Source organism: Pelophylax lessonae (genome assembly GCF_965119305.1).
Source record: "Pelophylax lessonae genome assembly, chromosome: 12".
Lineage (NCBI taxonomy): Eukaryota > Metazoa > Chordata > Amphibia > Anura > Ranidae > Pelophylax > Pelophylax lessonae.
In genome coordinates, this window is record NC_138779.1 from 96,715,449 (window position 1) to 96,728,903 (window position 13,455).

General features: G+C 42.0%; 1 protein-coding gene across 1 annotated transcript in view; it reads right to left on the reverse strand.

Moving 5' to 3' along the window:
- Positions 1 to 13,455, reverse strand: part of LOC309568896 (circularly permutated Ras protein 1-like) — a gene marked incomplete at its 3' end in the record, with an annotated part of 177,565 nt that overhangs the window by 26,385 nt on the left and 137,725 nt on the right. Inside the window, exons 15-19 of the mRNA XM_082274675.1 lie at positions 10,033 to 10,122; positions 9,691 to 9,842; positions 5,779 to 5,860; positions 3,228 to 3,355; positions 1,675 to 1,759 (exon numbers count right to left, since the gene is read on the reverse strand). Coding sequence (XP_082130801.1) covers positions 1,675 to 1,759; positions 3,228 to 3,355; positions 5,779 to 5,860; positions 9,691 to 9,842; positions 10,033 to 10,122 — 537 coding nt within the window. The remainder of the gene's footprint in view (positions 1 to 1,674; positions 1,760 to 3,227; positions 3,356 to 5,778; positions 5,861 to 9,690; positions 9,843 to 10,032; positions 10,123 to 13,455) is intronic.

Here is a 13,455-nt window from a genome sequence, read left to right on the forward strand (position 1 = left end):
TATATACTGTATACAAGCAGTCCCGTTATACTGTATTTTAGCTTTTACCATTGGTAAAGATGGTTTCAAATTCTGTTTTAAAAATTCAATAGAACATTAATAAAGGGTGACATTACTGTGGGGAAAGGATACTGGTGAGCAGCCCCTAGTCTGTGGGAGACCACCAAAGCGATCTTTGACTCCTCTGTCATATGATAAGAGGGTCAACTACATCTGGTGAGTGGGGACCTATATCACACATTTGGTGAACTGGTGGCACTGGAGGATTATATTGCATCTAAAGAGAGCACAAGACACTTTATTCTAAATTTAAGACATTTATTTGGGACTGAGCACGACATAGATAATTGTTTTTAGTTTCACTTTTTGTTTAAAGTTTTGTTCATGATTATTTGGGACTGAGCACTATATATACTATTGTTTTGGTTTCATTCATTGATTGATGTTTGGTTATGATTCATAGGAGCACTGTATATTTGCACAATTCATAGTAACGGTTTAATATTGCAAGTGCTATTTGCACACAGGGATTCAACATGTGGACCTTTTTTCTTTGATTAGTAAATACCAGTTTAATTTTGGGCGGCACAGTGGTGTAGTGGTTAGCACTTTCACCTAGCAGCAAGAGGGTCGCTGGTTCGAATCCCAACCACGACACTACTTGCCTGGAGTTTGCATGTTCTCCCTGTGCCTGCGTGGGTTTCCTCCCACACTCCAAAGACATGCTGGTAGGTTAATTGGATCCTGTATAAAATTGGCCCTACTATGTATGTATGTATGAATACGAGTTAGGGACCTTAGATTGTACGCTCCTTGAGGGCAGGGACTGATGTGAATGTATAATGTATATGTAAAGCGCTCCTTGAGGGCAGGGACTGATGTGAATGTATAATGTATATGTAAAGCGCTCCTTGAGGGCAGGGACTGATGTGAATGTGTAATGTATATGTAAAGCGCTGCGTAAATTGACAGCGCTGTATAAGTACCTGAAATAATAACAATAATAATAATTAAACATCAGGATTTTATTTCACAAAGAAAACCTATTTAAATCACTAAATATATCTAAATAACACTTTTGCATGCATTCCTGTAATGAGTAACTGTGGCCACTCTCTTCTTTACTTGGAGCAGAGAATGCACCTGTCTAACAATATGCATGGGTTTCATCATGTTCTTTACATCAGTTTGTTTTTTTTTTTTTTTGCAACTCTTTACATAACCTTCACCAAAGTGAATTGTATGTGTAGTAGCTTTGCTTCCTGTGTCAGTGTCAAGTGTTCTTCTTCAACTTCTAGTAAATGTAATGCATTATATTTATCCACCCTAAGGTATTCATTTAGATTTTACAGAAATGATTTTGCAGTTAATTTTGGGCATGATATACATCTGATCTCTGCACTAAATTAAACAGTAACAAAAGCCCAGCACTACATTGACCAGTGCAAATAAACAGAGTCTGAAGCAGACAAAGAAATATAGAAAAATGGCAAATGCAGTAAGTCCCCTATTTAGTAAAATTGCATAGGTCAAAGTACCATTACAGCAACAGCAACAAAAAAATAGCTTGGGCCAACTTGGGGTCATAGGTCTGCAGGCTTCATTGATATAAATGCAGTTTTACCCAAAAATGATATACATGACATATATGCATCAGTGCTGCGCACAGCATACCTTTCCTCCTGTCTTATCGGCAAGTTGTCCTAGTTCAGGCAGTCTGCAGTCTGTTCCTTCTATCGTCACCACAGACACCACCACACTACAAGACACATACACACTGATACATAAACTCTACCAAATTACTTACTTACTTACTGTACGTCAAAAGCACTGAAGCAACAGAATTGGGTGGGGATCCTTAAAAGGTCCCTAAATAATTTAAGCCAGCAAGGTCAAAAGTAGAATCTTGATTATGTCAGGCCCATGTCATAGGATAACAAACACAGTACTACAAAGAAGCTCAGTATTGTTAATGTATTTTACTTTCATTAGTGTCTCCTGATAGCAGAATAGCAAACTTCTTGGCCCTTGGGAAGACCAGAAGGCTTTTAAGTAGATAGTTTTGATGACTGAGAGGTATTTTAATAATGTTGTGTTTCATTTTAGGTAACAGAGTTATGCATCAATACATCTACTTTTGTGATAGGGTTGTTCTATTAGCTCACAGTAGCTTGTTCCTCAATAAGCCCTCTGTTATCTGAAGGGTTAGTTGAAGGGTTGAAAGTGAGTTAAGCCAGCCACAGACAGTTTTCAGGAACTGTCCGAGATTGGAACCATGTTTACACAGGCTAAATGTATCCAAGTTGATCGATCAATCAACTTGGGTACAACCAGCCTGTCAGATTTTACGTACTGTATGGTATAGCCACTAGCGAACTAGAGAACGGCTTCTCCCACCCCCCCACCAGAAGAATACAATGGCTCCATGGGAGAGATTCTCCCATCAATGCTGACTGTGTTGGGAATCATGAAATTCAATGCAGAAAAGGACTTCTTTCTGTGTCAGCATTTCTCATTTGTAAAATAGATTTTCTGGGTTATGAATAGAAGAAACATAGACAAGATGGCATTATAATGCACCATAGATAGTAAAGGAGCATGGATAGTAAAGGTGTCAGAATGGGGTCCAAACATGTAAAAAAAAGTAAGATTTCCAAACAAGAATGTAAATGTTTAAACACAATGAAGCAAGAAATAGGGACAACATTAGAAGCAGGGAAAAAAATTGATAAGATATTAGTGTGGGCAGCCAAGAGACTGCAAAAGTGAACGAGGTTGGCAGAGAATCCACTAAGCTGGATATACATGTTCAGTTTTTTTTCGTTGAACTTACGGGTTGAATGAAAAAAACTGACTGATCCCTGCATCAACACAACGATGTGTGATGCAGGGATCTCTCCCACCACCAAAATACACAGAAGAGTACTTGCAGCCATTGGCTGAAAGTGTTGATCGAATGGTGGTTTTCCAGAAAACCGTTTGACAGAAGCAGGTCTAACTACAGCAGTACACATGTACTGAAAGTCCGCCAGTTCCCGCTGAACCAGATGACTTTCAATACGCGTGTACTAGGCTTAAGAAAGATTTTTCTGGTATCCGTAGTTAAGTGTATAAAACAAATCGAGTTGCTACATATAAATTTGTCCCAGCCTTTATCTACTGCACCTATTGTGACAAGATAATAATCTTTCCTAAATGCCTGTGGTGTAAAGAAAATGATATCTAACCTGTGCTGAAGAGCAAGATCTCCCAGATTGCTATAGTAAAGCTTGGAGGACTGGTAGATGTACTCCTCAGTTATATCCTCCAGATTCCCCAGATCAGTGTTCGCTCGACCATCTGTACAAATTATCACCTGGGGAAGACAAGAGAGATAAGTCTCACAGCAATCCCCAAGCAGCTATTAATTTCATTCCGTGCTATATAATGTACTCCTAACAATTTCCCATAAACCATTGAAAAAATATTTATTTTTCTGTGATTATTCCATGTACACCCATTTAATGTGTTCAAAAATACCTAAACGTATATCTAAACCCAATAGCCAAAATATGTAATATATATAAAAAAAAAAAAAAAATATATATATATATATATATACAGTATCTCACTTTTGTGAGATAGTGTATATATACACTATCTCACAAAAGTGAGTACACCCCTCACATTTTTGTAAATATTTTATTATATCTTTTCATGTGACAACACTGAAGAAATTACACTTTGCTACAATGTAAAGTAGTTAGTGTAGTTAGTGCAGCTTGTATAACAGTGTAAATTTTCTGTCCCCTCAAAATAACTTAACACACAGCTATGTCTAAACTGCTGGCAACAAATATGAGTACACCCCTAAGTGATAATGTCCAAATTGGGCCCAAAGTGTCAATATTTTGTGTGGCCACCATTATTTTCCAGCACTGCCTTAACCCTCTTGGTCATGGAGTTCACCAGAGCTTTTAAAGTTAAAATGTCCAAATTGGGCCCAATTAGCCATTTTCCCTCCCTCGTTAGTGTTACAAGGTCTCAGGTGTGAATAGGGAGCAGGTGTATTAAATCTGGTATTATCGCTCTCACTCTCTCATACTGGTCACTGGAAGTTCAACATGGCACCTCATGGCAAAGAACTCTCTATGGATCTGAAAAAAGAATTGTTAGGCTATATAAAGATGGCCTAGGCTATTAGAAAATTTCCAAGATCCTGAAACTGAGCTGCAAGCACGGTGGCCAAGACCATACAGTGGTTTAACAGGACAGGTTCCACTCAGAACAGGCCTTGCCATGGTCGACCAAAGAAGTTGAGTGCATGTGCTCAGCGTCATATCCAGAAGTTGTTTTTGGGAAATAGACGTATGAGTGCTGCCAGCATTGCTGCAGAGGTTGAAGGGGTGGGTGATCAGCCTGTCAGTGCTCGGACCATACGCCGCACACTGCATCAAATTGGTCTGCATTTCTGTCATCCCAGAAGGAAGCCTCTTCTAAACATGATGCACAAGAAAGCCCGAAAACAGTTTGCTAAAGACAAGCAGATTAAGGACATGGATTACTGGAACCATGTCTTGTGGTCTAAAGAGACCAAGATAAACTTATTTGGTTCAGATGGTTCAGAAGCGTGTGGGGTAGCAACCAGGTGAGGAGTACAAAGACAAGTGTGTCTTGCCTACAGTCAAGCATGGTTGTGGAAGTGTCATGGTCTGGATATTATTTTGTCTGCTTATACAGTATATGAATAAAACAATGTTTTAACCAAACTGTGCATTCTCAATTTGTGCCTAAAAAGTCCAACAAACTGTTTGTACGGGTTTAAATATTTCTCTTGTGATGTTGGTACACCTTGATATGAATCAAACGATGCAGTGTTATAGTCTAATAGGACACTCTCTTCCTTATTAACCCTCTTCAGATAATTCAAGGGAACCCCTGGAGTTGCCCTTGTTGACAGATAGCTGTCTGTACAAATGTGAATAATACACCGTAAGCATAATTATTAACTCAATCCAGGCCCAGTGCACAAATGCTTTGTACAGGGCCAAGATTGTGTCTCTCCCATTTCTCAACATTAAACCTAATTTTACCAGGTAGTTGCCCAATCAAACAGCACATCAGGCCTACAAATACATTAGACACATGTTGTAGGGACTTTATTCCACTACATAGCTCAGTGTCATCTGCAAATAGGAAATTGTACTTTTCTATATAACTTTCATATCAACTCTATATCTCTGGAAATAGGTCAAAAAGTAAAAGTGCCAATACTGAACCTTATGGTATATTACGAACAACCTTGGAACATTCCAAGTATGATACATTAATCACTACGCTGAATACAATGTTTAAACCAGTTTTCTATCCACTGAAAAATACATCAAAACCCTAAAAGAAAAAATAATAGGACTTTCAGGGTACCTGATTTGTCAGTACACTTATGGGAACAGCCATTTCTTAACATCCAGAACACTTTGAAGGACCAAGCCTTGATATGTGTGGGTTCCCCCCAATGGATGGATACACTGTTGTCTGGGTTTAGGTACACTTTATAGTCTGTCCCAGGGGGCTTGGGGCTTGTGTCAATGGCATCAGTCTGAGACACTTCTGTGATCATTAGGAATTCATTGAGAGGTGCAGATGCATTAACCTGACTTCCTTCTGACCTGCAGTTCACTTGTTTCAAGCTGGTTTTACATTCCCATAAACTTGGTAACGCAAAGCCCACTTGAAGTAAATGAAAAGCTGTCTTCACAGGCCCTTCATCTGCTACTGGTCTGATTGTGACTCACATACCTTAGATCCTGGTCTCTTGGAGGCCATAGCTATAGAAACCAATGCTGCAGGACCCAGAGCTGTAGCACCATTTTCTTGCAGGCTAAATTATTAAATAAAACATATTTTAATGAAAGCATAATTCCACCTCATAATTACAGTATTTAGAGCATCTTTTAATTCGGACAATGGCAAAGGCCAACCTATAGTCTGGATCTGATTGTGAAAAGCTGGAGCAATGCAATGAATAAAAACCCAGTCCAGGCTCTGGAAATACTAGAAAGAATTATTGATCTGCAATTGTAAGTATGACGGACGAATCCTTGATTATACTGTATGTTTGTGAAAGGACCAATTTTAAGATCCAAAAACATCAATTACAAGGCTAGTTTAAATGAAAGGGTCTTTAGTAGTGTTCATGTGCACATTTCAAAAATCTGAAGGAATGTAACATATATTAAATGAAATGCTACAATGAGATGTAATATTTATCAGTACATAGCTGATGTCCTATCCATTAATCCCATAAAAAACTACAAACCGTCACTTTTAAGCAAAAGAATCAACAGCAGGGCGCAAGAATTAATGTATCATATTATTATTATTATTATACAGGATTTACATAGCATCAACAGTTTACGCAGCACTTTACAATATAAAAGGGAGACAATACAGTTACAATACAATAAAATACAAGAGCATTAAGAGGGCCCTGCTCAGAAGAGCTTACAATCTAATAGGGTTGGACAGATGTTACAAGAGGTTGTAACTGTGGGGAATGAGTGGATGGAAGAGGTCAAAGATTAGTTGGAGGTGGGATAGGCTTCCCTGAAGAGATGAGTTTTCAGTCATCACCTGAAAGCAGCTAGAGAAGGAGATAGCCGGACAGGTTGACCTAAAGTGTTCCAGAGGAAGGGAGAGGCTCTGGAGAAATCCTGGAGACAAGCATGGGAGGAGGAAACAAGGGAGCTTGAGAGTAGGAGGTCTTGAGAGGAGCGGAGAGGAAGGTTTGGGTGATATTTGGAGAGAAGATTGGTGATGTAGCTCGGGGCAGAGTTGTGAATGGCTTTGTATGTTGTGGTTAGTATTTTGAATTTAATTCGCTGGACAATCGGGAGCCAGTGTAGGGATTGGCGGAGAGGGGTGGCAGACACTGAGCGGTTGGTAAGGTGGATAAGCCTGGCAGCAGCATTCATGATATACTGAAGAGGGGATAGCCTATGGAGCGGCAGGTCTATGGGAAGGGAGTTGCAATAGTCGAGGCGAGAGATAACAAGGGAGTGAATGAGTAGCTTGGTGGTTTCCGTTGTTAAAAAGGGGTGAATTTTTGAGATGTTACGGAGGTGAAGTCTACAAGCTTTTGACAATGATTGGATTTGGGGCTGAAATGACAGGTCAGAGTCTAGGATTACACCTAGTACCCTGACAGGAGGGGAGGAATTGATGGTTGCATTACTGATTTTGATAGAAAAGTCATGGAGGGGGGCATGGGCGGGGGGAATATTACCAGCTGTGCTGTGATAGGTAGGAGGAGAACCAAGATAGAGCAAAATCTTGAAGGCCAAGGAAACAGAAGGAGCAGGTGGCCAACAGTATCAAAGGCTGCAGAGAGGTAAAGTAATAGGAGTATGGAGTAGTGGCCATTGGTTTTAGCAGTTAGTAAATCGTTAGTGAGTTTTAGTAAGGCAGTTTCTGTGGAGTGCTGCGAGCGAAAGCCAGACTGTAAGGGATCAAGAAGATTATTTTCACTGAGGTAGGAGTTAATCGTAGGAGCATCACTTTATTATAAAAAGCATACTTACATGTAAACAGCTTTACTCTAGCTCCAGAGGCAGTGAGTGATAGAAACAGAACACAAGAGCTTGAAAAAGGGGACGGAGCCCCTGAAACGTGTAGCAACCCGGCCCTCCTTCTGACATTGTTTGGTGTCCTGTTAGCGGCAAGAGCTTATTGCCATAGATGACGCCAACCATCCATCCTTCTGGCAGGTCTTCTCCCATACACAGCAGTTACTGGTGAGGCAAACTGGATTGCTGGACTGCTGCTCTGTGTTCTGTTTCCACCACTCACTGCCTCTGGAGCTGGAGTAAAGCTGTTTACATGGAAGCGTGCCTTTTTATAATAAAGTGATGCTCCTATGATACATTAATCCTTGCCCCCTGCTGTTATTTCTTTTTCATACCTTGCTGAGGGATCCTTCCCAGATTTGCTTACCAGCAGCTGCAGGAATAGCTTTGGCTGACTTCATATTCTTCTTTCATTCCTCTATGGACTTCATGGACTCTATGAATTTATAATCTTGGTCTCTAGAGAACTGAGTCTAGCTGGTATTTAATTGTACATAGCATTGCTTATTGTTGTAAACCATCACTTGTAACCCTAAGTTCTTGCTTTTTTTTTTTTTTTTGCACCACTAGTGTGTTTCAGAATCGCCTTGATATTTTTCCAGAACTGTCTTTGAGGTTTTCTATTTAGCTTCTGAATCTTACATGCACCCCTATCGTCTTTAAAGGTAGTGTAGTTATGTCATTAGTGGTTAGCTCAGCTGAGTTTGCCAAACAATCACTGCACAATTTATAATGGTAAAGAATAGTTAATAAGTCATGAGACATTAGGAAGTGGTCTCATGCTCAGGTGATTGTGTGTGATGATAATGAGGACTGATGAACCCCAAAACTGAGTGAAGAGATGGGAAATGGTACTGAGCACCATTTTTTTTTTTCCAAAAGTCAGAGTATTAAAAAATTCTGTTGCAGCAGCTCAGCTATAGACACAGAAATGTATAAACATTTTGGCTGGGTCTGCATAGCCTGGCTGATTGGAGGATATGAAAAGCATTAGCAGGATATCTCTTAATCCAAGCAGAGGACTGATAGCTGTAATAAAACAGCATTAAATAAAGGCTTTCAGTTGGGAGCTTCATATTGTTGCTAGGTTCTCAGAGACTTAATATGGAAGTCTGGTCAAAACCTAACTAATCTGAAGTCACTGTGGTCTTACTACATGGCCTCTCCAGTGGCATCTTCAGGCCGGTTTTACAAATGTGCGGCTGCGGTTTCCAGCCTGGGGTCCGGTGCGTTCCTGTTCACTGGTTCAGGTGCGATTCAAGTATTTATATTTTCCTTAATTCGCACCTGAATTGGACCCAAAAAAGCACAGGACCCTTTTGGAATTCGCACCATGGCCGCCTCAGACATGTGTGAACAGGCTTCATTAAGAGGCGTTCACACTCACATGGCATGCAAATTGGATGCGGTGAAAACCACATCCAATTCGCACATATGTGAACACAGCCTAAGTGTAGAGGAAAGATTGCTGGCAACGGCTGCAGAGCCTAGATGATGACATTTCCCATGGACTTACAATGGCGCATCCGTAGTTGGCTGTCCCTCCTCTACACTGACACCGGCACTGATGTGATGTGCGGTGCATAGTACCTTTTTGTCTCTTAACTGACCCCACTGATGATCACTCTAGGTCTGCTGGAACTAAATTATTGTCCCATGAGCTAGAAAAACCTCTGTGTAGGTAGGGTGAGGCTGAGAATGTCATCTTAACATGAACACTGAAATGCCTTTTGTTTTGTGGGCAACGTGTTTTCAACCCATCCAATTCAATGCAAATAAGGGGAATAGCTATCAAGCAGTTATTAAGCACATTTCAAGCCTTTAAGAAGTAGTTCGCTATTTTTTTCATTTAAGTCAAATTCCATGTCTGTTTTTGCCATTTTATTAAGGTGCGTTTTTTATAATATCAATGCCTATAGAGGATGAACTTTCTGGAAATCTCTTTCTGTGAGGATGTTATCTAAACACATGCTGTAGATACTTTCTATATATATTTTAAAACACCTGCTGACTGCAAAATATCCAAAAGAGCCAGGACTCTTTTTTAGGTTTACCTTCCCTTTTGATACAAAACAACCATTATTACCTTTCAATTTGGGCCTCCAGCACATGAAGAGTCTCTCCTAATATTTGTGGCACTGGCTGGTTCTCGCCTTGTGATTTTAGGTAATCAGTGTCTAGAAGTTCACAGTCCTCCAACACTTGTGGCTTTATAGTGCCATCTCCATAAATCTTCACCTGGCAATAAAATTACCATCACATGAATATTAGCAGCTCACATCAAAGGCAGCACAGAAGTAATCAGAGATATTGCCCACAATAACCCATATAGATGTAGAAACAGTCACACTACATTCTTATGTAGAGACCAAGCATTCTGTACATTTATTTACACTCTATTGTCTTTGATATTTTTTCTTGATCTTACCTGATCACTGAAGGTTACAAGTGCCACTCTCCTCCTAGGATGCTGTTTTTGAAGGAGATGCAGGGTTGCAATTAATCCAGATTTCATAGCCTGAAAGAAAATTATACGCAGTTACGACCCCATTCACGCTTCAGCGTTTTTCAGCTCAAAGCTCGTTGCTCAGACGCTGAACAAGCAAAATGTCATTCATTTCAATGGACCCGGGTTCACATTTCAATGTTTTGTCGACTGTAGCAAAAGGCTTGTCACTCAAAAAAGTACATAAGCTATTTTTCAGGCAGATTTGAGCATTGTTGTCCCCGTAGACATGAATGGAAAGCGCCTGAACAGCGAGAAATTAGCATTTTTAAGGCGTTTTCAGCTCAAACAGCAGTTCCCCTCCCATTTTTCTAGCATCACTCCACAGCATACACAGGCTTCTAATGGCTACAGCAAAAACGCCTAAATGAAAAACGAGTGAAAAAACGCCTATATTTGCAAAACTGCTAAAAAAAAAAAAAAGCTCAAAAACACCTGAAAAAAATGCTTGAAAAAAAGCCTGAAAACACTCAGCTCAAGTGTGAATGTAGTCTAACAATGCAATTCCAACACAGCTCTAATCCCTATGCACTGGTCACTCTGCATTGATGGGGCACTGGTCACTCTGCATTGATGGGGGCACTGGTCACTGGACACTCTGCATTGATGGGGGCACTGGTCACTGGTCACTCTGCATTGATTGGGGCACTGGTCACTGGTCACTCTGCATTGATGGGGGCACTGGTCACTGGAAACTCTGCATTGATGGGGCACTGGTCACTGGACACTCTGCATTGATGGGACACTGGTCACTCTGCATTGATGGGGGCACTGGTCCCTGTAACTCTGCATTAATGGGGCACTGGTCACTGGTAACTCTGCACTGATGGCGCATTGGTCCCTCTGCATTGATGGGGCACTGGTCACTCTGCATTGATGGGGCACTGGTCACTCTGCATTGATGGGGGCACTGGTCACTGGTCACTCTGCATTAATGGGGCACTGGTCACTCTGCATTGATGAGGTCTGGTCACTGGTCACTCTGCATTGATGGGGCACTGGTCACTCTGCATTGATGGGGGCGCTGGTCACTGGTCACTCTGCATTGATGCGGCACTGGTCACTGGTCACTCTGCATTGATGGGACACTGGTCACTCTGCATTGATGGGGGCACTGGTCCCTGTAACTCTGCATTAATGGGGCACTGGTCACTGGTAACTCTGCACTGATGGCGCATTGGTCCCTCTGCATTGATGGGGCACTGGTCACTCTGCATTGATGGGGGCACTGGTCACTCTGCATTGATGGGGCACTGGTCACTGGTCACTCTGCATTAATGAGGCCTGGTCACTGGTCACTCTGCATTGATGGGGGTACTGGTCACTCTGCATTGATGCGGCACTGGTCACTCTGCATTGATGGGGGCACTGGTCACTCTTCATTGATGGGGGCACTGGTTACTGGTCACTCTGTATTTATGGGGCACTGGCCACTCTGCATTGATGGGGCACTGGTCACTGGTCACTCTGCATTGATGGGGCACTGGTCACTTTGCATTGATGGGGCACTGGTCACTCTGCAATGATGGGGCACTGGTCACTCTGCAATGATGGAGGCACTGGTCACTCTGCATTGATGAGGCACTGGTCACACTGCATTGATGGGTCACTGGTCACTCTGCATTGATGGGGCACTGGTCACTCTGCATTGATGGGGGCACTGGTCACACTGCATTGGATGGGGCACTGGCCACTCTGCATTGGATGGGGCACTGGCCACTCTGCATTGGATGGGGCACTGGTCACTCTGCATTGGATGGGGGCACTGGTCACTCTGCATTGGATGGGGCAATGGTCACTCTGCATTATGGGGGCACTGGTCACTCTGCATTGATAGGGGCACTGGTCACTCTGCATTGATGGGGGCACTGGTCACTCTGCATTGATGGGGCACTGGTCACTCTGCATTGGATGGGGCACTGGTCACTCTGCATTGGATGGGGCACTGGTCACTCTGCATTGGATGGGGCACTGGTAACTCTGCATTGGATGGGGGCACTGGTCAGGTTGCATTGGATGGGGACACTGGTCAGGCTGCATTGGATGGACACTGGTCAGGCTGCATTGGATGGGCACTGGTCAGGCAGTATTGCTGTGCACTGGTCAGCAGGGGAGGACTGGGAAGGGGGGCAGGGTGGCAATTGCCCCCCGGGCTGCTCTGATGCTGGGTAAAAAGGCCGCACTCAGGGCTGGATTAATGTAGGGGCCAGACACTGTATACAGCATCTGGTCGCCGCTATACAATTTTATATTTGCAGAGCTGCAGCGGAGCGGTATGAGTGTGCAGAGTACGCTCCTGCACCCGGCCAGCACAATAATAAAACACAGTCACTTCCCTGTCAGGCAGAGTGCTCTCTGCCTGACAGGAGCTTCCTAGGCCCCACCTGGAGTAATGTCATGTATTTTTGGTAAACCTCCTCTGTGGCTATTAACATTCAATTATGTTACCATATTGCATCATGTTTGTCTTGCTTCATAACATCAATATCCATTATAAAACCAGGTGGGCCTGGATGGTGAGCTGATTCGATGGTTCAATGGGCCACTTGACTGGACTTGCCCCCTAGGCCTAAGGCTGCCAGTCCTCCCCTGCTGGTCAGGCTGCATTGCTGGGCACAGCAATATGGGGGATCAGATAACACAAGACTGCTGCTTTTGTATATATTATATTTACTGCTGATTTATAATATTGGGAAATGACCTGGGCTGGGGATCACACAGAACTGCTGCTTATATTAGAAATTAACTGCTGATATATAATATTGGGGATCACACAAGCCTGCTGCTTTCGTATATATTATATTTACTGCTAATATAATATCAGCAGTAAATATAATATATTCAAAAGCAGCAGTCTTGTGTGATCCAATACCCAATATTATATATCAGCAGTAAATATAATATATATATATATAAAAGCAGCGGGCTTGTGTGATCCCCAATATTATATATCAGCAGTAAATATAATATATATATGCAAAATCAGCAGGCTTGTGTGATCCCCAATATTATATATCAGTAGTAAATTGTAATATAAGCAGCAGTCTTGTGTGATCCCCAGTCCAGGCCATTTCCCAATATTATATATCATCTGTAAATATAATATATATATACAATAGCAGCAGTCTTGTGTGACAGTAAGAGAATTATTTTCTATTTTTTTTTTTCTTGGGGGGGGCAAGTAAACGGTCTTAGGGCGCAAAATATTCTAGCACCGGCCGTGACTACAGGTCAAGTAAAAACACTTATTCACTCTATTGATTGACAGTTCAAAAGAAGTGTGTTATTTCTAATGCTACAAGATGGTAATGGTGCCCATACACTAGGCGAAAAATCATTTGAAAA